This window comes from Oikopleura dioica, chromosome 1 (genome assembly GCF_907165135.1).
Source record: "Oikopleura dioica chromosome 1, OKI2018_I68_1.0, whole genome shotgun sequence".
Classification (NCBI taxonomy): domain Eukaryota; kingdom Metazoa; phylum Chordata; class Appendicularia; order Copelata; family Oikopleuridae; genus Oikopleura; species Oikopleura dioica.
The window spans coordinates 3,111,450-3,135,495 of record NC_137291.1 but is presented as its reverse complement, the minus strand read 5'-3'; the positions used below and the strand labels follow the sequence as shown (position 1 = coordinate 3,135,495).

The 24,046-nt window shown below is 41.2% G+C and overlaps 3 protein-coding genes and 1 long non-coding RNA gene across 4 annotated transcripts; 3 read left to right on the top strand and 1 right to left on the bottom strand.

Moving 5' to 3' along the window:
• Nucleotides 1-4,346: 4,346 nt before the first annotated feature.
• On the top strand, nt 4,347-6,299 carry LOC145708992 (uncharacterized). Its single transcript, XR_014134870.1, has 3 exons — nt 4,347-4,456; nt 5,065-5,136; nt 5,815-6,299. It is a non-coding gene; the product is annotated as an uncharacterized LOC145708992 (long non-coding RNA).
• A 51-nt stretch (nt 6,300-6,350) lies between these two features.
• On the top strand, nt 6,351-8,385 carry LOC145711556 (uncharacterized). The gene is made up of 10 exons (XM_081789247.1): nt 6,351-6,615; nt 6,659-6,812; nt 6,852-6,970; nt 7,109-7,245; nt 7,285-7,533; nt 7,699-7,754; nt 7,792-7,890; nt 7,934-8,006; nt 8,046-8,255; nt 8,316-8,385. Exons 1-9 carry the CDS (start codon nt 6,540-6,542, stop codon nt 8,250-8,252), a joined length of 1,170 nt encoding a protein of 389 aa, XP_081645373.1. The 5' UTR covers nt 6,351-6,539; the 3' UTR covers nt 8,253-8,255; nt 8,316-8,385.
• Nucleotides 8,386-9,252: 867 nt separating this feature from the next.
• Nucleotides 9,253-10,160, top strand: LOC145711555 (uncharacterized). Its single transcript, XM_081789246.1, has 4 exons — nt 9,253-9,297; nt 9,383-9,614; nt 9,654-9,939; nt 9,998-10,160. Exons 1-4 carry the CDS (start codon nt 9,253-9,255, stop codon nt 10,158-10,160), a joined length of 726 nt encoding a protein of 241 aa, XP_081645372.1.
• Nucleotides 10,161-10,202: 42 nt separating this feature from the next.
• On the bottom strand, nt 10,203-22,221 carry LOC145706614 (laminin subunit gamma-1-like). Its single transcript, XM_081784073.1, has 17 exons — nt 22,118-22,221; nt 21,511-21,694; nt 21,225-21,395; nt 18,430-20,804; nt 17,923-18,029; nt 17,427-17,712; nt 12,486-12,693; nt 12,240-12,443; nt 12,071-12,196; nt 11,911-12,027; nt 11,691-11,833; nt 11,437-11,649; nt 11,243-11,393; nt 11,074-11,202; nt 10,837-11,031; nt 10,681-10,794; nt 10,203-10,630 (listed from the first exon to the last, which is right to left on the bottom strand). Exons 1-17 carry the CDS (start codon nt 22,132-22,134, stop codon nt 10,511-10,513), a joined length of 4,860 nt encoding a protein of 1,619 aa, XP_081640199.1. The 5' UTR covers nt 22,135-22,221; the 3' UTR covers nt 10,203-10,510.
• Nucleotides 22,222-24,046: the final 1,825 nt, after the last annotated feature.

Genomic DNA, 24,046 nt, shown 5'->3' with positions numbered 1-24,046 from the left:
ACCCACGAAGTGAGAATTTGCTTTTGAGATTATTTAATAATTTTGCCAAAAAATTTTTATGAAAATTTTCACAAACAGAATTTCTTGCTGAAACTATAGTTCTCATATTAAGCTCCTGCTCGAAAGTTTCTTTATGGCATTTGCCAAGTCCATATGCGTCTTTTATCCTCGAAACCGGTTTATTTCTATTGAAAAATTCTTGTCCGCAAATTTTTCCATTTTGCGTAAATTTTGCCTCATTTCCAAAGTGTCCTCCTCAGTTGGATCGGAATTTAATTGAATAAATTTTGTCTTATCTGAAAATTCTCGATGCATAGAATTCTCGTATTGAGAACGGTCCAAAATTAAAATAACTGAGTCTTTGTCCGATAAAACAAACACACTTTCCCTGTTTTCCCGTAAATACTGTCTTATCATCCTGTTACTATTGTCATTACCGAAACAAGTAGTTAATTTTTCGTGAATCGAAGTCAATCTGCCTTTTAACTGAAATTGAGTCATTGGTGTGAGTTGTTGAAATTGATCATATTTTATTATATGGCCCATCAGGCTATCAAATTGTTGGAGCAAATTTATCGAGTGCGGTCGCCCCCCAAGAGGGGCCTTCCAACCTCTTTCTAGAATGTTTATTATATTAGTAGGAATTTGTTTTTTTGAAAAATTTTTTACTTCATATTTAAGTGGTTTCCGAAATGATTGTTGAATTTTCAATTTGCCGAATTTTAATTGTCTTTTTCTGTCGCGTTCCTCATCTCGGATTCTCGCACGATTTTCTAAATCTAAAATTATTATCATTTTTTCTTTTTCACAACCAATACCTTCTTTCTCAAAAAATTTGGATAGACTTTCATTGAATAATATTCGAATTTCCTCGAGTTTGTAACTACAGATTTTTTGTTCATTAATTAAAATTTTTAATCGTTCCCGCTTAATTTTATTTCGACCCCATTTACAAAATTTTACCACCTGAATTGGGATTTTGGTAAAAATTGGAAGTACTTGATCAGAAACGCAGTTGTCTAAGAAATGCAGCGTTTGCCTGGTCCTGTGCAATTTACTTGCAAGAGTATCCAAGGACTTGAAATCTTGATGTCGCTTGCCATAAGAATTGATAAATGATGACATCTCGTCGATAAATGAGTTCGTTTTATTTGCAGTGGCTTAACGTTTTCGGAACAGCAAAAGTTCCATCATCAGAGCCGAAGTCTTGGAATTACTTGTAAACCTTCCAAAAACAGACAAACGTACCTTTTGGTGAAAACTGCAGAACTGATCAAGCTTCCAAAAACAACCATCCCTCCAGATAGTGTTCTAGAGAATTTAACCCATTAAAAACTCGTAAAATTGAGTAGGAGCCTCTGACAAATTTTCGAGTTTTTAATGGGTTAAATTCTCTAGAACACTATCTGGAGGGATGGTTGTTTTTGGGAGCTTGATCAGTTCTGCAGTTTTCACCAAAAGGTACGTTTGTCTGTTTTTGGAAGGTTTACAAGTAATTCCAAGACTTCGGCTCTGATGATGGAACTTTGCTGTTCCGAAAACGTTAAGCCACTGCAAATAAAACGAACTCATTTATCGACGAGATGTCATCATTTATCAATATATATATAATATATAATATATATATATATGAAATATATTATATATTTTTATATACAGTGTCTCTTCGAGGATTCCAAGAAAAATAAGATAAAAAGGCCGATAAAACTTAAAAATAAAGATGCACTCAAGGAGTATATCCTCTTGGATCCGATTTATTATTAGATTTGGATCTTTCATCCCTCTTTCTATATTTTTATAATTTCAACACACTTTTTAATTCAAAAAGAAAACCGAAATAATTGTGCTTCGGAGACAAAAACGGAGAAATATCGACATTTTCGTCACTTACATTAATTACAATTATACTTTTTCTCTCTCTCTTAGTCCATTTGCTCGGGCCTCAGTCACCTGAGCCGTTCAAATCCGAAAATAACTGTCAAAGAATGAGAAAAGACTTGAGGTCAATGTGAGCAAAAACGAGAAGTAAAAATCAGAAGAATGAAATCATGGAAGAGAACTACCTCCAAAAGAGATTTTTCAAGCAAGGGTGCTCGGGAGAATCGAGACTTATTTGCAAACGCATCCATGCGAAAAAGTAAGACATTTTGATAATAATCAGACACTCATTTAATAATCAGGCACTTTATTTAAGGACCACTTCCCCCCCCGTCAACAATTTTCGAAAAATCGATTTTCGGAATTAAAAATTTTGACCCCGGAAATGGATTCTTCAGGTCAAAAAACGATTTTGAGGCTTCATTTTTGGGGGTCTTTTTTGACTCTAAGACCCTCAAAATCGCGTTTGAGAATCGGCCAAAAATGATTTTCTCCGGGTACCGGCCAAGAGGCGCCAAATATGGCGCCGCGCGGCTTTTAATAGAAATCATCAAAATTTTTCTGAAAATTTTTATATTAATTTATTAAAAATCATTTTTATTAATGTAAGCATGGATTAATTGTATCAATTCCAAGAAATTATGAATCCGAAAAAATTTTCTCGCTGATGATCATTGACGAGAAAAAGTCAAAAACTGATTTCGGATGAAAAACGCTAAATAATGCTTTTTTCTGCTTGTTTTCCAGATGAAAATCATATTTTATCATTATTATGAAAAAAAACTAGTTTTATAACATCTATTTCGAGAAAAATTTATAGGCCCGCTGCCGGGAAAAAGCTCGGGTACCGGTCAAAGGACGCCATATATGGAGTACCTCCTTTTATTACCCGGCGCCATATATGGCGCCTTGAGTTCTCGTGAAAATGAGGCTCTGCCAACATTTTGGTCAATCTGAAACGGGTTAAAACCCCTACCAGTCGAAAGGCGATCGAAAAATACTCCTCAAAGTGAATTTCAAATAAAATTTTTTTCCTCAACTTTTGAAGCTAAATGCGATCGAATGACCCATGATCCAAAATTGGAGTACCTTGACCGGCTAAGGTTAAGGACAAAAATCACTAAAAGTCCCAATTTCGCTAAAAATTTAGATTTTTAATGATCAAAAATTGCTCTCAACGAGTTTTTGAGGAAAATTGTTGACGGGGGAGGGGCTCCCAATGCACGTGGTCCAATGATTGGACCACGGGGACTTTGACCGCCTGTAATTCCCGTTGTAGTTATCTGTTTGACCTGAATTTTGTAATGTGAGCTGACAAGACAAAAACGAACCACTCTGTGAAGTTTCGAGTGAAAACTCAAAAGTGGTGGCGTTTTGCGCCAGATTTCTCTTTCGTTCTCTGGTGAAAAATCGGAACGGATTTTTCCATTTACAATTGTTTACTTTTATAGAAGAGGGTTCAAGCTTTCTAGCAATATATTCACGAGCTTTTTTACCCGACGGAAACGTCAATTAGAGCCAAAAGTCCTGAGCGCTGTTTTTCACACTCTGAATTTGGCGCGCCGCGCGGGGCTGGATAATGCATTGTGGTCCAATAATTGGACCCCGTGTTTTGAGCGCTTAGTCGCGCGCCCGTGTAATGAGAAGTTAAGGGGGATGATTCATCCCGGATGATTATGATATCCAAATGTTTCTTCGAGGAATTCTCGATCAGGGGTATATCTGTTAGGGTTAGAATCTTGCCCCTACTACCGGTAGGCCGTCTTGTCCGGCCTATCAGTAAAGAATAAGCATCTTTCTAGACGTTCTATCACCTTGAACTGACCATTTCATTTGCGCCATAAAAATTTAAAGACAATCACGACGCAATCGGATTTTATGAAGGGAAAATGCTTTTAAAACCTCATTTGTGACTGGAAACCGTTTTCAACCTTCTCCAAGCAATTTTTTCGTCTACCGCCTCGTTAATATTTATACATCAATCATTCTCCGTGTTCAGCATACATATTATCACAGTTTTCAGTGCAATACATTTGCTCGCGTTTTTGGACGCGTTTAGATAATTTTAAAGAGAAAACAGGTCCAGAGAAGGAAAAACGCCTTTTTGAAGAAAAAAAAGATGAATGACGAAATTTCTTCTAGGAAGGGTCTAGAACACTAGAACTTGGCCCAGTGTATGAAAACCTGAGTCAGGGTCTGAAAGATTATGAATGAAAAGCCGCCTCTCTATTTTCTGCGGCTTTGTTTTGAAAAAAGCCGCGATGGGGCTCTTCATAAAAAAATTTTCAGACCCTGACTCATGCTTCCAACACAGGTTGCCGAGTCCAGCAGTAGAAAATACAGGCTTTCTTCTGTTCAATAGCAGAAGTCTTCTTTGATGATTTTTCCTTCTTTCTTGACTTGAAAGAAAAATTGTTCTAAAAGAGCTTTTTTGATTTATTAAAAAATAAGTTGTCCTTTCATCGTTTTGTCGTCAATCGACCCGCTTAAAAGATTTTTTAATGGTTTTGCGAATGTGCAGCAATATGTTGATAATAACCATTACAATAACTGCAATGAAACCTACCCGAATATTCAGGTAATTTTTAACTCATAGCGTTTTTCATGATTGAGGATTAGAACCTTAGGCGCAAAACTCTGTGAATGGCTTATGATTGTCTTTCAAAAGTTCTTTGATACAGATAAAAATATAAGTGCAGCGTTAAATTTTCATTAATGGTCTTTTATTTAAAATTCTAGAGAAATATTTTGAAGGAATTTTGTCCCTTAAGTGACATTAAAATAAAGGCGATCGAAATTCATTTTTGTTAATAAAAATGATGAAAATCTAGTTATTACAAGATTAATTTTTGCGTCTGTCCTGAGACGCCCCGAGATCAAATTGGACAGTCGGAAATAATAGTTGACACCTTCTATGTCCACTACCTAAAATATTAAAAGACCGTATCGCTGCGCTTGCATACAGATCTGTCAAGTTCAATCATATCAGATATTTTCCAATACATTTTGCAAACAAGAAAAGATAATAGAAAATAAACTGATCACGGCGCCAAAGTGCAATGTTTAGTATCTACACTCTCTCGCCCCGGGGCGCGACTCATCGCTTCGACGAGACCGTCATTATCCCAGATTCCTCCGGGGATTATTTATCTTTTCCTGATTTCAGAGAAAAAAGTATTTTTTCAGAATTACGCGGCGCAAAATGAAACGCTAGAACCAATCATGGACAACGGGATGACGGACGAAATGGCTTGGAATGTAAGTTAAGGACTTCCCTACAATAAAGAATATTGTTAAACTTTTTTTTCTACTCGAATTTTTCATTTGATCCTAAAAAATATGGTTTTCTCAATTTCGACCAATCAGATTGCAAACTCATGGACTTCGACCAATCATGTCTCATTTTTCATTAGCCCTAATTGAACGAGGGATGATCACGAATCCACGGTAAATCCGAGAATTTTTACCAAAAATTTGGTCAAATCTTTGACCAATCAGACTTGCAAATTCAAGTTATTCGAAAAAACTCGTCCTGATTGTCTGATTGTCCTGTACAGTGAAAACCCAAAAATTGCCCACCCAAAATTTGGCCGCTTTTTCAAAAGTAAAAAATTTTCCATCAGAATTGGGCCCAAATGATGCTATTTTTGATCATTTCAATCTTTTTTCAGGTGTATTTATCATTTTAAATGACAAAATTCAAATAAAAATGTCTTCAAGCAAGCAAAAATTTGAATAAAATTTCTCAAAAATGTGAAAATCATGCCGATTTTCGAAAATTTCGAAACTTCGCTTTTTCAAGGCGAAACTTGACTACCCGACAGAAAACCCAAAATTTGGCCGCTTTTTCGGGAATTTGTATCCGAAAACCGGCCAATTTTCGGGTTTTTACTGTATTGTTTTTTTCGTTCCGATTAAATTCTCACTTCTTTTTAGCAATATGCTGTGATCATTACTTATCTGGTGTACTTCTCTGTCGGCTTAATCGCCAACTTGGCAATTATTCTCGTGCTGATGGTGTCGCCGGTCAAGACCGCTTCGTTTGGGATGATCTGACTAGCGAGCTTTAAGCTTTTCAATCACTTGATTATCCCTTTTTTAAACCGTCCACATTATTCACTTGTCCCTCGCCGATACTCTTCTTTTGAGCGGGATTATACACACATTAACATCCTCCCATAGATTCTCTTTCTTTCGATGTTCTAACATGTCCCCTCAAATGTATCTTCGAAGGTCTGACAATGTCTTACGATGTCATCGTTTTTCCTCTTCAAAATCCCTTTGAAAGACGACTCTTCCGCTAAATGCAGATTCGAGGCTGAACAATTCTAGTTGGCGATTTGGCTGGATGGCTTGTAAAATGAATGAGAGCTTGAAAATGATCAATTTTTTCAACTCCATTCTTTTCATATCTCTAATGGCTGTAGGAAAAGGTTTCTTCTTTTCGAGTTACGTAAGAGTAAGGAGGATATTCTCGGACAAATATGTTTGCTTATTAACAAATCATTTGACATTCGGCAAATTGGCGTACGCAATTTTTCGATAAATGGACCTTTTCGACAGATAGGTATCTCACGGTCGTTCGGGTCAGAAAATCCCGCCCAAAGCCGCCGATTTTTACCCATTCCGTCTGCGTCGTTGTTTGGTTTATTTCCATCGCCATGGTTTCGCCAATTCTTCACTACACTCAAATTCAAGGAAACGAAGGCCAGTTCATGTGCATTCAAAAATTCCCGAGTACTTTCCTCTTCCTTGATTTTATTTATCAATCAATCTTCAGACGATGATCCGCAAATACAACCAGCAGCACCCGTTACATCAAATCCCTTTTCCGGGGGGATGGATTTCGGGGCGATTCCGACTGGAAATTTGCCAATGCCGGGGTTTAACTTGCCGAAAGACCTGCCCACTGTAAATTTCAATCAACTATCACTGTAAGTTATAATCATGAAAATAGCCTTATCAGTGCTTAGGCCAAATGATACTGTAACAATTGATGAAAAAGAAGGTTCTCTCATGCGAAATCGACGAGATTTTCCGCCAATCCAGTTCAACTCGTCAGCTAGCCCAGTTCCAGCTTTGGATTTATCAGGTATTCTGAATACCGTATTCATCGAGGGAATTAGCAAAGTGATACCCTTAATTAAGCTTTCTTTCAATTTTATCGAGTTTTCGGGCATAAAAAACAATAATCAAACCCTTTTATTTGACAGAAAATGCATTTTGCTAGGTCTAAACAGTCTCCCAACCGACGATTCCGACGAAAAATCCGACGAAATTGAGTGCAAAATGGCTGATATCTTCAATTTGCTCAAAGAACGAGTCCTCCACAAATGCCAAACTACCAAATCAAAGATGCTTCTTCAGGTAAAACAAGAAAATTGATGATGATCATTGTATTTTCAGTATCTTTATTCGATCTTCGTGCTCGGCTTCATCATCCCGCTCGGGGTGATTTGCTATTGCTACGGACGTATTATGATGAAAGTGAAGCATACTGAAAAACGCGCGAAACGCTTCGTGTCAAAAGACATCAAAGACAACCCGATGTGGCGCGCGTTTACGGACACAGTGACACAGCCCTTTGTCAAATATGGCATGAAAAAGGAACACTGGTTAACCAAGAGAATATGGTTTTTTGGAGGAGGCAAGGAGGTTAACCAGTAATGAAAGGAGGCGAAAATACACTTGAAAATGCCGATGAATAAGGAATCAACGGCGAGAAGACAGGAAAGGGATGAAATTGATTCCTAACCCTAACAACCTGATTGAACTTTGATGAATACTTCACTCTCCTATTTCGATTATCCCTCTCTAAAGCTTAATCGTTTCGTGACCCTGCTGCTTTCAACATTCGTCATCTGCCGGCTTCCATGGTTAATTGAGTTCAATCTCTCCTTTTTTATGTTTAAGGTATTCTTGGCATTTGGTGAAAGCGCATGGCTTCCAAATCCCTTTGGAGAACTGCGAAATAATAACTGATGTAACATTCTGTCTTGCATACATGTCCAGGTAAAACTGAAGTTTTCGAGCCGAAAATGAGGTTGGAATTTAGCGCGATAAACCCTCTCATGTACATTTTTCTCGGGCAAGATTTTCGCCGACGCTGGAATGGATGCAAATCGAGGGTAACCCCCTTATTTCCGTCGAAAGCAAAACTTTTCTAGATACGAGCGAAGCTGGCAAAATATTCGTTCCCAAGGTGGATGGGCTCGAAAAATCGAAGATCCACGAAAATCACGAGAAACTCTAAAGGACGAACAATCACTTCAGATTTAGCTACACGTAAGAGTTTTCTCACTAAGGATGTTTCGAGTACTTATTTGAAAACTAAAGAGGATTGTGTCACCGTTGGTGCATCGGAAGGGCTCTAGAATGTTTAGGGCTTTTTTGGTAAGGATGATTTCGGAGCTTTTTGAAAGATAAATGCGTCGAAGAGAACATCCTGTGGCGCAACGCCTAGTAATTACATCTGTAACGATCAATGTGTAAATATTGTCGAATAAAATGTATATGATTTCTTTAAGTTTATCAACAACGATTCTTGACAAACTCAAATAATATGAGTCATAGTAATTATTTTAGCAGATAACCTATTCACATTGGATTCTTTTCTTTACTCATATGCAAGACAAAACTTTTGTCTGACAAAAATTTAAAATTTCTGTTCCAACACCAAAATGCAGTTGTTTGTTTCTTTTGGCGTTCTCTCCTCTTAGATTTACCTCAAGCATTTTATAGTCTATTCTGAATGGATCCCAGTTTTATAGTTGGTATTTGAGAGTATAATGTTCCCAAAAGAAAGCCTATTCTTCCAGAGAATGAAATTTGTCATTAAATCTATGTTTATATGAAATAAAATCAAGTCGAAAAAAGAAGAGTTTCTGAATTTTTGAAGTTCTTTGCAGAGAGAAAAAATGAAATGCGAAAATCTTTTCATACAGTTCGGATGGCTTATTCTGAGAATAACAACATTCGTTTCCTACCTTGTTTCTTTTCAAGTCATATTTTTTCTTAGTTCGCCGTTCCTGTTTATCTGGTAACAATTATTTGTTAGATCATTCGATAATTTTTTAAGGATGATGACTAATCGTTTTCTGGACGAAAACGTGAAATATAAATATGCATTCAAAATTCTCTTGCATTCATTTAATTCTCTTGCAGTGATCGCATATTTGTCATTTCTTCCTGCGCCTATAAGGAGGAGTTACTGAGCATAAACAATGCATACAACAGATTTATAACTCATTATCATATTATGAGTTATAATTTATGACTCATAACTTATAAGTTAGTATTATCTCAGTTTGATATCAGACTGTTAAATTTCTTTATTAAAAATCATATCGACCTTTTTTAGCATTGTACTAGCTTATGGAACTCATTTACAGCCTTGGTGTTTTGAAAGCTCAGAACAAGGTTTTTTAGCTTATTTGTCAATTAATAATTGAATATATATTTGTGTTACAAATTAAATATAAAAAAATACGCTATTGTTTTCTAGGAACATTGGGAGCTTTGTCTTGGTTTATTCGTCTTCAGTATTTTATATTGCTGGTTCTGGATTTGTTTTCGAGAAGTCTTAGACGATGTCGATTTTCAGGTCCAACTCGAATTTTTTCTTGAAAATTTGAAAGAAGAGGAGAAGAAGATTGTTCCTGAAATAAATACTCCAAGGCCTGAACAAACTGTAAACACAGTTTCACTTATTGAGGAGAAAAACACTCAAATCAATGGTGAATCACAAATTTAGACTAAATATCAACTAAATTCAGGACTTGAAATGAACATCAAAAGATTGACAAGGGAAAATAAAGGAATGGCCATGGAAATCCATGAGTCCGAAGAAAAAATTAAAAACTTGGAGAAGAATATTAATTCTCTCTTTTCCATGAATAAAAAACTTACTTCTGAGAAAGACGAAAAGACAAATACCTGTAATTTGGCAATTCAGGAAATCCAAGGGTTAAGAATAAAGGAGGAGCTCATGTTGAGGGAAATCGCACAACTTAAATTTCAGAAAGCCTCTCAGGAGCCAAACGAGTGCTCTATCTGTTCTATGTAAGTTTTAAGTCAATTCGGCTCCAATTTTCGAGAATAAAAAATCATGTCTTTTTAGCGCATACGATTCTGGTCAGCATGCGACATCAATCTCAAAAATCTGTGGTCATATTCTTTGCAAGCGATGCTTGGAACAAATTCAGCAGAACACTGGAAGATGTCCTTTCTGCAATAAACCCTATCAATTGACAGACATTCTCCCAGTTTTTGGCGACCTTTAATTTTTGTCAATCGAATAAATAGCTTTTTATTGAACTCTTTGATATTTTTTATTTTGAGGCATTTTCAATACTGTTTAAATTTGTTGCTGAGCGTTTTATACAGGAGAAGGGATGTATGCTGTATTCGTTGTAAAGAAACTGAGATACAAGTAGTAACAGTCAATATTTTCAAAGATTGACTGTCAGTTAAAAAAGGCACCAGGAACTGGTTGAAAGTTAACTGGCAGAAGGTCCAGCACTGGGCCAGTGTGGACGTGAGGTATCAATAAGGTGGTACAATAATAAATTTATCATCTTTCTAAAACAAGATCGCGAAATCGAGAGTTAACGAGCTCTAGAAATCGGGAAATCTAAGGATTTTCGTTCGAACTGCTCGCGCTGCCGGAACACCAATCGGGAAGAAGCTTACTGATTCGCTCCAAATTGTCGACTTCTTCTTGAAGCTTTTGTTTCTTGTCTGTCAGGGATGACTTAAATTAATTTTTTAAGGGTGTCACTGTGTAAACTTATGCTTTCTTACCAAGTTGCGCTCGTCTTCGGCCAATTGCTGGGTCACTATATCAATTTGACCCTGTTGATGTTTCTTGATATCGGCGAACTTTTTCGCCAGTGCCTCCAATTCAGCTTGGATACCCTTAAAATAAATTCATCGACTATCCTTAATTTTCAATAATACCGAAGTCTTAACAGCATAATTTTCTTCGGCAACGAGGCTTCCAATACTGTCAACGATTTCTGGGAGCTTTCTCGTTTTGATTTCTTCGACCAGTTTTTTGATCTCGTCCAAATCTTCTTTACTATCGATGACTTGTTGTTCAGCTCCTTGAGCCATCTTGAGGACTCGATCGGATTCGCGCTTTGCTTCGTCGATCTTAAAAATAATTAAAAATTTGAGATGAGAAGATTTTTAAACCTCTTTTTCTTTCGCCGTAAAAGCACTTTGGATCTCATCGGACATTCCAGTTTTGCTCTCGACATCCTTAATCGCATCCTGAACTCCCTGGAGGATCTTTTCGGCCTTGTCCTTGTTGTTTTCAGCGTCCTAGCAGAAAATGAAACCGTTTATAAAGCTGGTTTTTTACCTCAAAAGCTTGGATGGAAGAATCCTTGAGCTTCTGGGCTCCTTCGTTGGCTTTTTCAGCTTCGGTGTAAATCAATTGGACGTTGTCTTTCAAGTTCTCATGAAGATCCTCAGCCAATTTGACTCGCGATTGCAGTTCGTCCAAGGAAGCGCTAGAATTTTTATCAACGGATTTTCCTCAAAACATGATCCTACATTTGAGTACTGTCGAAATCCTCCATGTCTCCGGCAGTTGCGACAACTTTTCTAAGATCTTGGATGAGACGCTCTGCCTTGGCGGTGAGTTCGTCAATCAAAGCCTTGCTGTTTTGAGAGTCGTGTTTTGCGCCGTCAAGTTGAGCGAGAAGTCGATCTGCTTTGTTCAAGTATTCGCGGCCTTTTTCGTACTCTGCCATTGCCAATTCGACGCTAGAAAAAAGATGATTAGATTTTCTAATACAGTCACGTACCTTTCTCCGAGATCATCCTTCTTCGCCTCGAATTGATTCATCAAGTGATCGACCTTTTTCTGAAGATCCGCGGCCTCCTCTTTGATCAGCTGAGCTTTTTCTTTAACATCTTGTTTGTCAAAGAGATCGCCAATGTTTGGAATCTAAAATAATCACTTTCAACTTTCCCACGTCCATTACAGTATTCTTGTTCTAAGATCGTTATTGGTTCTTGACTTACCCTGACGTCACTCTTGATCTTTTCGTAGAGTTCTACGGCGCGTTGTTTGGCAGCTTTGGCTTCGTCACGGGCAGCTTGAGCTTTTCTCTTGGCTTCGATGATTCGCTCAGTTGTTGCCTGAAAGTGAGATTGAGATTTGAAGAGGAATTCTAAAAAGTACCTTGACGTCGTCAGATCGGATCATTTCAAGATCTTTCTTGAGCTTGGCGAGTTTTTTCATGCTGTTTTCCATTTCATCTTTGGCATTTTGAGCCGTTTCCCGAGCTTGTTGAGCTTTTTCTTGGACCTGATATGAAAGATTAATGAAAATTTTCGGTGTGAAATTGTACCTCTTCGCTCTTGGCTTGAATTTCTTCGATGAATTTGGAAGATTTTTCGGCCAGTTTTCTGAGTTCCTCGTTCTTGAGCTCCTGAGCATCGGCAATGGTTTGGATGGCGTCGAGATCATCGCTAGTGGCGACGATGTTTTCTTCGATCTTGACGATTTCGTTTTCAAGAGTCTTGATGGTTCCTTTTGTTGCTTCTTGTTTCTCCTGAAAGATGAGTTTTCTTTTGAAAAAATGGGGTTTATCAACCTTTGAAGCAGAAACGCTATTTTCGCAAGATTCAAGAGAACTGGCGAACTGATCGAGTTTGAGTTGGACATCTTGGGCTGATTGGCCGGCGTCGGAGAGCTCTTGGATCATTTGTTTGTAGTCACTGAGGATTTCTTCCGCCTTGTCTTCGAGATCTTCCGAGTCCCGCTGGAGGTTGCTCAGGGCTTGATCGAATTCACCATCGGATCTAAGATATATAAGTAGGCTTCCCGCACCATTTTTCTATTTTCAAGGTTCTCTGGCCGAATCTAACCAAACTTGCTGGACATATGCATCAAGACAAGCTATGAAAAACTGCACTAGCCGATTTTTCGAAATGAGTCTCTTTGACACCTTTTTTGGGTGTTTTTTGACGAGAAAAAAAGCACTAAAGTGATTAGAAGCTGATTAGAAGTGCCTTCCCACCGGGTCAGACGTTCGAAGGTAGCCTTGGAAGAAAGCTAAGGAACCATTCTATCGACACACCAAAAATTGGTTTTGCACCTTGATGTTATCAGTAGTATCTGATGCCTCAAAATTGACTGAAATCGTCAGATACGAAAATTCAAGATTTTCAACTTTTGATAAACGCGAGCTATGATGACGTTTTAAAGCTCAAATTGAAGCTTAGGAATCACTGAACTCACTGAACCGGTTTTTACCAAACCAGCCGGTCATTCTAGCGGTTCACCGCGGTTAATCGCTTTTTATTGAATATTTTCACTCAAAAACGAAATAGAACCATGAAATAAGTCAATTCAGAGCCTTCTGGTGTTACAACTCGAGCTAACCGAAGTTAACCGGACGGTTGATAAGGCGGTTCAAAGCGGTTCAGGCAGAAAAATGATCGGAAATACAGCAATATGCACATGAAATTGCTCCTTATTACACGACGATCATTTTGAACATATTTTTGAACCGATAAAACAAACCATGTGGTCAATAAAGCGGTCCCGGGCGGTTCATCGCGGTTCACGCTAAAAATAGTAAGAAATATCGCAAGATGTATATCAAATTGCTTCTTATCTGAGTACGAACATTTTAAAAATATTTTCAAATCGATCGAGCTGACCAGGTGGTCGATAAGGCGGTCAAGGGCGGTTCATCGCAGTACATGCTTAAAAATAGTCAGAAATATGGCAATATGTATATCAAATTGCTTCTTTTCTGAAAACAATCATTTTTGAAATATTTACGAATCGATCGAACTAACCAGATCGATAAGGCGGTTCAGGGCGTTTGATCGCGGTTCAAGGTCAAAAATTAAAAATTGAAAAACAAGAAAATGAGACTTTTTCTATTGATTGCGCCTGTAGGCCTGCTTAAACAATTCAGTCTGAGACGGGGCCAAGCCGATCCGAAGGGGAGGCCAGATCCGTTAACACAATTCAGTCTGGGACTGGGCCAAGCCGACCCGAAGGGGAGGCCAGGCCCGTTTACACAATTCAGTCTGGGACGGGGCCAAGCCGACCCGAAGGGGAGGCCAGGCCACTCTACACAATTCAGTCTGAGACGGGGCGAAGCCGACCCGAAGGGGAGGCCAGGCCCATTTACACAATTCAGTCTGGAACGGGGCCAAGCCGACCCGAAGGGGAGGCAAGGCCCGTTTACACAATTCAGTCTGAGACGGGGCCAACCCGACCTGAAGGGGAGGCCAGGCCCGTTGACACAATTAAGTCTGGAACAGGGCCAAGCCGACCCGAAGGAGAGGCCAGGCCCGTTTAAAAATTCAGTCTGAGACGGGGCCAAGCCGACCCGAAGGGGAGGCCAGGCCCGTTTAAAAATTCAGTCTGAGACGGGGCCAAGCCGACCCGAAGGGAGGCCAGGCCCGTTTACACAATTCAGTCTGGAACGGGGCCAAGCCGACCCGAAGGGGAGGCCAGGCCACTCTACACAATTCAGTCTGAGACGGGGCGAAGCCGACCCGAAGGGGAGGCCAGGCCCGTTTACACAATTCAGTCTAGAACGGGGCCAAGCCGACCCGAAGGGGAGGCCAGACCAATTTACACAATTCAGTCTTGGACGGGGCCATGCCGACCCGAAGGGGAGGCCATGCCCGTTTAAACAATTCAGTCTGAGACGGGGCCAAGCCGACCCGAAGGGGAGGCCAGGCCCGTTTACACAATTCAGTCTGGAACGGGGCCAAGCCGACCCGAAGGGGAGGCCAGGCCCGTTTACACAATTCAGTCTGGAACGGGGCCAAGCCGACCCGAAGGAGAGGCCAGGCCACTCTACACAATTCAGTCTGAGACGGGGCCAAGCCGACCCGAAGGGAGGCCAGGCCCGTTTACACAATTCAGTCTAAGACGGGGCGAAGCCGACCCGAAGGGGAGGCCAGGCCCGTTTACACAATTCAGTCCGGAACGGGGCCAAGCCGACCCGAAGGGGAGGCCAGGCAACTCTACACAATTCAGTCTGAGACGGAGCGAAGCCGACCCGAAGGGAGGCCAGGCCCGTTTACACAATTCAGTCTGAGACGGGGCCAAGCCGACCCGAAGGGAGGCCAGGCCCGTTTACACAATTCAGTCTGGAACGGGGCCAAGCTGACCCGAAGGGGAGGCCAGGCCACTACACAATTCAGTCTGAGACGGGGCCAAGCCGACCCGAAGGGGAGGCCAGGCCCGTTTACACAATTCAGTCTTGGAATGGGCCAAGCCGACCCGAAGGGGAGGCCAGGCTCGTTTACACAATTCAGTCTGGGACTGGGCCAAGCCGACCCGAAGGGGAGGCCAGGCCCGTTCATACAACTCATCTTCGGGTCGGCTTGGCCTCGTTGCAGACTGAATAGTATAAACGAGCCTGGCCTCCCTTCGGATCGGCTTGGCCCCGTCTTAGACTGAATTGTGTAACGAACCTGGCCTCCCTTTTGGTCGGCTTGGTCCCGTCTTACGCTTAATTGTATAAATTAGTCTCACCTCCCCTTCGGGTCGTCTCGGCCTCGTCCCAGACTGAATTGTGTAAACGGGCCTGGCCTCCCCTTCGGTTCGGCTTGGCCCCGTCTCAGACTGAATTGTGTAGAGTGGCCTGGCCTCCCCTTCGGGTCGGCTTGGCCCCGTTCCAGACTGAATTGTGTAAACGGGCCTGGCCTCCCCTTCGTATCGGCTTGGCCCCGTCTCAGACTGAATTGTTTAAACGGGCATGGCCTCCCCTTCGGGTCGGCTTGGCCCCGTCCAAGACTGAATTGTGTAAATGGGTCTGGCCTCCCCTTCGGGTCGGCTTGGCCCCGTTCCAGACTGAATTGTGTAAACGGGCCTGGCCTCCCCTTCGTGTCGGCTTCGCCCCGTCTCAGACTGAATTGTGTAAACGGGCCTGGCCTCCCTTCGGGTCGGCTTGGCCCCGTCTCAGACTGAATTGTGTAGAGGCCTGGCCTCCCCTTCGGGTCGGCTTGGCCCCGTTCCAGACTGAATTGTGTAAATGGGCCTGGCCTCCCCTTCGGGTCGGCTTCGCCCCGTCTCAGACTGAATTGTGTAGAGGGCCTGGCCTCCCCTTCGGGTCGGCTTGGCCCCGTCCCAGACTGAATTGTGTAGAGTGGCCTGGCCTCTCCTTCGGGTCGGCTTGGCCCCGTTCCAGACTGAATTTTAAACGGGCCTGGCCTCTCCTTCGGGTCGGCTTGGCCCTGTTCCAGACTTAATTGTGTCAACGGGCCTGGCCTCCCCTTCAGGTCGGCTTGGCCCCGTCTCAGACTGAATTGTGTAAACGGGCCTTGCCTCCCCTTCGGGTCGGCTTGACCCCGTTCCAGACTGAATTGTGTAAATGGGCCTGGCCTCCCCTTCGGATCGGCTTGGCCCCGTCTCAGACTGAATTGTTTAAGCAGGCCTACAGGCGCAATCAATAGAAAAAGTCTCATTTTCTTGTTTTTCAATTTTTAATTTTTGACCTTGAACCGCGATCAAACGCCCTGAACCGCCTTATCGATCTGGTTAGTTCGATCGATTCGTAAATATTTCAAAATGATTGTTTTCAGAAAAGAAGCAATTTGATATACATATTGCCATATTTCTGACTATTTTTAAGCATGTACCGCGATGAACCGCCCTTGACCGCCTTATCGACCACCTGGTCAGCTCGATCGATTTGAAAATATTTTTAAAATGTTCGTACTCAGATAAGAAGCAATTTGATATACATCTTGCGATATTTCTTACTATTTTTAGCGTGAACCGCGATGAACCGCCCGGGACCGCTTTATTGACCACATGGTTTGTTTTATCGGTTCAAAAATATGTTCAAAATGATCGTCGTGTAATAAGGAGCAATTTCATGTGCATATTGCTGTATTTCCGATCATTTTTCTGCCTGAACCGCTTTGAACCGCCTTATCAACCGTCCGGTTATTTTCGGTTAGCTCGAGTTGAAACACCAGAAGGCTCTGAATTGACTTATTTCATGGTTCTATTTCGTTTTTGAGTGAAAATATTCAATAAAAAGCGATTAACCGCGGTGAAACGCTAGAATGACCGGCTGGTTCGGTAAAAACCGGTTCAGTGAGTTCAGTGATTCCTAAGCTTCAATTTGAGCTATAAAACGTCATCATAGCTCGCGTTTATCAAAAGTTGAAAATCTTGAATTTTCGTATCTGACAATTTCAGTCAATTTTGAGGCATCAGATACTACTGATAACACCAAGGTGCAAAACCAATTTTTGGTGTGTCGATAGAATTGACCCTTAGCTTTCTTCCAAGGCTACTCTCGAACGTCTGACCCGGTGGGAAGGCACTTCTAATCAGCTTCTAATCACTTTAGTGCTTTTTTCTCGTCAAAAAACACCCAAAAAGGTGTCAAAGAGACTCATTTCGAAAAATCGGCTAGTGCAGTTTTTCATAACTTGTCTTGATGCATATGTCCAGCAAGTTTGGTTAGATTCGGCCAGAGAACCTTAAAAATAGAAAAAGGTGCGGGAAGCCTATATATAAGGAAAGAGGGACGAGAAAGAAATCCCACCTGAGCATGCTTGGAGAAGATTGAATCGTCTCAGCAGCTCGTCGAAGTCTATTGAGCTCGTCCTGGTGCTTGTTGTACTCAAATTCAACCAAGTTGTAGCAATCGTCGCATTTCTTACAGCCCTGATCTTTTTCATAAAAGTGATTTCGGGCGCATTTGTCGCACTTGTCGCCTTCCACGCCTTCTTTGCAAAGGCACATTCCATCTTCGTCACATTGGGCGTCGAGAGATCCATCAGGGGAACACTCACAGGGCTTGCATCCTTCGGCGGAAAGGCCGTAGAATCCTTAAATAAACAGGCTTGAATTGTTTTCTTCTGTAAACACGGCTTTCGAAGGAAAAAAATAAAGGAAGGTATCATAAAGAAAATCAGTAAATGGGGATTTTCTTCGAGCTGCTCCAACCTTAAACCCTATCAAGGGGCGTAGCACCCCTCCAGAACCCCCAAAAAATAGGCTCCGGCTTCAAATATCCTTAGTATTGAAAAATTGATTACCTGGCATGCACGAGTCACATTTAGCACCATAAACTCCCGGCTGACACGTACAAACTCCTCGATCATCGCATTGATCATCAACCGATCCAAGTGCATCGCATCCACATCTAAAATCGTCGTTAAAAATCTCATTCCGGGGCGCGATTTCTCTTACTGAAGCGCGAAAACGCAACTCTGTATAAAAATCGAAAAAAAGAAGAATTTTGGCATTTCTTGGATTTTGGGAAGGCAAATAATGGCACTCGATTTTGTTCGAGCGCTCCCATAAAATTTGTTTTATTAGCTTTCGATTTTATATTATCCAGGCTGTAGACAGATTGGATTTTTTTTATATTTCGCCCGTTTTGCGGTTCTAGATTTAAACTCTCCTTGAACCCGAGATTTCAAAAAAAATTCATAGAAAAAATTTTTATTTCAAAAAATAAGGTTGAAAATGATTTTGAAAGTAAAAAAAAACTAAAATAATAACTAAATAAATAAATCTCAAATATTCCCATTTTTACTTACTCAAGACAACCTTCCTCTTCTCCATGACCGTAAAATCCTTTCAAGCAAGTATCGCACTGCTTGCCACCAACTCCATTTTTGCACTTGCACTGTCCATCATCTTGGAAGCAGTTGTCCTCACCAGCTTGGGTTCCATCAGGATTGCAACCACAATCCTTGCATCCCTTCCATCCCTGATCTTGGATCGAAGCCAACGGATTTCCGTAGGTTCCAAGTTCGCAGACTTGGCAGTTGTAGCCTTTTGTATTGTGGAGGCACTTCTTGCACTGGCCTGTGATTCCGTCGCAATTTCCAGGGACACCGGGTTCCATGTTTCCGTTGCAGTTGCATTTTTGGCAGGGTCGGCCATTCAAAGGATCTCCGAAATAATCAGTTTGGCATTTTTCACAGCGGTTTCCGGTCGAACCAGCGGGGCAGTCGAAGCATGTGACGTCATCATCGACACTTCCACCTTCGGCGATTGCTTTTGTCTGGGCACAAGTGGCGCCCTCGGGGCAGGGGCATTTCTGACAGTCTGATTTAGTTCCGTCGAGCGCGTTGCCGAAGAAACCATTGGCGCATTCCTCACAGCTGTCGCCCTTGGTATTGTGGAGGCATTTGCAAACACCGGTATCAGGATCGCATGGTTCCAAAGCATGGCCGTTGCATTCACAGGGCACACAAGGGTTGTACTGATCTTTGACGAATTTCTTGACGGGAGAGCGGGTGAAACCTGGAGCACACTTGTCAAGCGAAGAGTTTTCATACTTGGGGTCGAAGCACTTCTCGACATGGCTTGCTTGATCTCCTGATTGGTCGAAATCGTTGGTGGCGCTACCAAGGGAGACCTTTGATAGACAAGGGCGGCCGGGAACATCGACGGCTATGGTTTCAATGTTGTCGAGCATTGTGATGAATTCTTCATCAGTAAGTTGCGGAATGAATTCCTTCTCATTGACCTTGACGGAGATCAGCTGCTCATCAGTGGTCTGGGAAAGTGGGACTTCTTTGCTGACTTCGATTTGGGTTCCAAATTCGTCAGTTCCGGTGATGGTCACCTTGGCATTATCAATAGCATCCAATTCGTCACCAAGATGAACCTCCATTGTCAAAAACTCATTGTATGATTTTCGCTGGTTTCCAGTAAACTTCTCGCTAGTCGTGACGAAACCGTCTTCAGAAATCACGCCGCCGGAAATGTCATCATAGTCGACATCGTTGCCGTTAAGATCGGACCAACCAGTGATTGTCTTGTCCGCAAAAGGCTCGACGATATCTTTCTTGACAAAATCCGTTGCGGGAGTACATTGGTTACTGTGCTTGTAACAAAAGCACTTGATGCAACCATCAGTGTTTTCTTCATCGGGCTCGTTTTCGACGTTGGCTCCCATGTAGCCATTCTTGCATTTGTCGCATTTCTGTCCGGCGACATTATCTTTGCATGCGCACTGTCCAGTAATTGGATCGCAGCTTGGAGTGTTTTCAATGCATCCAGCGCTATTGCACTGACAGCTTTGGCATCCACCACGGCTGAGGCCGAAAAACTGGGGCTTGCATCGATCACATTGGTCGCCTTCAACACCGAATTTGCAAGAACACTTGCCATTTGCGTCGCATTGTGAGCTATTGGCGCCGTCTTCTGAGCAGTTGCAGGGGACACATCGGCCTGTGGAAGGATCTCGAAAGTGGTCCTTAGCGCACTCTTCGCATCTTGGCCCGGCAGTGTTGTCCTGGCAGTTGAGACATCTTCCATGTCCGAGGGTTTCGTCGTAGACGCACTCGTCTGCGAGACCATTGCATTCGCACTTCTCGCATTCAGCTGCGTCTTCAGGTGTGGCTCGAGCCCAGGGCTTGTTGTTGTACAGTGGTTTACACATGTTACAGTCAGGTCCAGTCGTGTTGTGCTCGCACTGGCATTGGTCGACTCCGTTGCTGTCTGGTAGACATTGGGAGGCGTGGAAGTTGCATTTGCATCGACCCATGACGAAGATTTCCGAAACAGTGTAGTAGTAAGACCTGAGGGCTTTGGGATTGCTGAAGATTTCGTCACCAAAGGTGTTGAGTCGGACGAATCGGAATCGAAGCTTCTGGACAGTCGAAAAGTCCTGGAGCTGAGCATCGTACTTAAAATTGGTCGCGCCAGGTCGCCCCTCGAGAATAGCAAAGAGAATCTTTCCGTTTTGAATCGGCGAAGTTGAGGTGAATTTTGAACTGCAAATGGCCATTTGTGGCATTTCTGCGCGGACATAATCATCAGAAACTTGATCAAAAGTTCGAAGGCAGGAGGAGCTGTAGTACTGCATGGCCGACCATTTGCCGTTTTGGAACTTTTCGATGACCATGGATTCTGGGCGGAGAGAGGTGAAGTTGAGGATCATCGCAGTTACTTCGTAATTCTAGATAGAAATATAAGTATTGGAAGAAGAAGAAAGATTTGCATCCGGAAAAAAAAACGAGTTATTGTTTGAATTGAGGTGACATTTCTTCAGTTTGTTCAACGACTGTCAAAATGCATGTGTAAAAACTTGCAGCTGGTCATTTTTTACCAACAAGGCTTCTTTCATTCGACAAAAATAAAGAAGTTAGAAGCATGAGAACTCGAAAAGGTCAATTGCAAAATTTCTATTTCCGTTATAGACCGATAAAATTCAGAAATCCAGGTGCTGCTTTGGAACAAAGCCAGTAACTGTTTTCGACTGTCAGTCAAGAAAAAATGCCTGGAAGCATGCTTTTTGCAAAAGTTCATTGAGGAAGTATTTTCTGGTGTAAAATTGCTCCCGCGTGCTCGCGCGCCGGGCTCGTTAAAACTAGCTCACCTTCTGAAGGTCAAGGGTGAGGGTAACGTCGTTGTCCCGGATATCCCGGCCGTATTTTCGGGAGGAATAGATGGATTCGGATTGCCACCAAGTTGCAGTAGAATTGTCGGTCAATCGGGAAGCATCGTGGTTTTCGACGGATCCGCGGGTGTTGCAGGTATAAACTTTGTTCTAAAAAATTTCTAAATTAATTTTTTCGAGAAAGATTCTTCTTTTGAGTGAAAATTCCAAAGTTTATCCGGCGGAAGCATTTAACTGTCCCAAAGCCGCAAACGAGTTAACTCACCTCTGCAAACTGGCCATGTCGTTTGTGCTTGAAGAAGGTCTCCGAAGCGACCTGGCCGCAAGTTGAGGAGGCGTCGAAAAGCTTCCCGCTGACGATGTTCTGAAAGTCCGAGGAGCAAGCTTGTGCCGCGCCGAATTCGTCGTAGCAGGGCGAGTTAGCCGAAGCTAACCCTAACAGCACAAGGCTAGAAAAAATGTGTCATAATTGTAAATCGAAGGGGTTCATGTCGCAAAACTCATAATAAGAATTTTAAGTCTGACTTAAAAAATTATTAAAAAAATTTTTAGAAAATAATTTAAAAAATTTTTTTAAGAAAATTATTAAAATTTTTTAGGAAATAGTAAAGAAACAATTTTATCGTGATCGTTCTATATTTTTTCGGCAAGCAAGAATCTTTTTTCAAGATTTACGAGTACTTTTGAGCTGTCTCCCTCCTTTTGATCGTAAACTTTGCGATGCGCTCTTGTCGAAAAGTTCACGTTTGTGAAGCGGCCAGCTCGAGCTAATTGCTCAAACCAGCGCGTTTTATGTTTCCAACTAGTCTACACCTGCACTGCCCTGCATCTGGCTGGTAAATGAACCCTCTGAAAATAGATTTGCGATTTACCTGTGTTTGAAAAGCATTTTCAAGGTTGTTCGTTTCTCTCAACAGAATATGATGAGGAGAGCCGATTTCGATCTTTCACAATCTTACGATTTCCTTCTCGCTGAAAAATATTGTCTTTAGGCTTTTGATCTTCTTTACTGTTTTCATCTGCTGTAACGAAATACAGTTCGGAGTTTTCAATAAGAATAAGCAGAACAAATCGATAGTTTATGCCAAAAATTTGGAGTCAAAATTTTTGACCAAATTTCAAGCCAAAATTTTCAACCGATAAGATATCCGTATTCGGCTAGAAAACTCAAAGAAAAGCCTCAGAAGGTGACTTTAGAAAAATATTATCCGTAAGGTAGGATACCCCCTTAATTATTTTAACTTAAATAATGAATAATTTATTTTCTAGTTTTTTTCTTTATTGACGATTTTGCTTTTCTTCGGCTTCTTCTAAATATCTCGAAATAAAAAAGGGTTATTTTTGGCCGGATTAAAAACGGTAGAAAAATATAATTGTCTTTCAAATAGATTTTTGTGCAAACGAAGGCCGCTGTCTAGAGCTGTAAAATACTCAAAAATCGAAATTGAAATGAGCCAAATTTTTTAAATATTTGACAGGTCAACAGTTGCTCACGTTCGAATGCGCGCCCGAGGCGAAAGTAGCTCCGGGAAAGCGGGGAACACGCCTCGGGGCAAATGCATTGCCCTGTGAAAAAAAATGGTTTTCGTTTAAATAAGTCTTTCGCTTCTAAGAATGAATTGAAAATGATGATGAAAAGATATTTACGATGAGTAAGAATTTTGATTAGAGAGAGGGCAAAAATTTATGATTGTGAGATGGGAGGAATCATTTAACAACGTCCTCGCAGCTGAGCGCGCCTCGATCATCATAAAATGCTCCAACCTTTCAACTTTGCCAGCAGAAATCAATCCTGCGACGGAAACGATAATTATCATTTTATGACGACTTATTTTTCTCATCATCGTAATAAAGACTCATTTTTCTGATCAAAAAGGCATTTCAAAGAAAAATCTTATTTCGACCCGAATTGAATTGTTCGACCAAAACTTGTTTTTTCGACTCAAATTGAAATTTTTGACTAAAGCTTTAATTTTTGACTTGAGTTGAAAATTAAGAACAGAATTTAAATTTTTAACCAAAATTAAAATTTTTGACCAAATTCAAATTTTTGACCAAAATTGAAATTTTTGACCAAATTTAAATTTTTGACCAAAATTGAAATTTTTGACCAAATTTAAATTTTTGACCAAAATCGAAATTTTTGTCCAAAATTGAAATATTTGACCTAAATCGAAATATTGGGCTAAAATAACGGTTTGACTTTGAAAATTACCAATTTCAAATTGGGGATTTATCATCTAAGCCTTTTAAACTAAATACGGTATCTTCTATCGTTTATCTTCCTTGATTTCACCTCATCAAATCTCTCAATTTCCATTTTCAACAAAAAAGAACATGACTGTATTCAGCTTGTAATTATCTTTTCAGCAGCATTCTCAAACAGAGAGACTTCGGCAAATAGTCTCGAACAATGGGTAACTCCTTTTCGTCCCTATTAAAATTCTGTATTTAAAAAATCAAATAATTCTTCAAAAAAGCAAGATTGATAATCTGCGCTTAATTTTGAGCTCTTCAAAAACACACACTCGTGAGACGACAGCTAGAGCAAAAGTTTTATTTCCTCCGCCGAGCGTTTTTACGACAACAAGAAAAGAAAAACCAACAGCTTGATGAGAAATCGGCTTAAACCTAATGTAGACTAGGTGGCACGTGTGAGAGCGCCCCTCTTTTTTACTGCGATTTTCGCGCTGAATTTTGTTAATGGAATTTCTCTTCAAAACGAACAGGACTCATTTATTGTTTCTTCTTTATTTGAAGATAAAAAGGGATACACTGAATTGTGCCGCCTTTTGCCGACC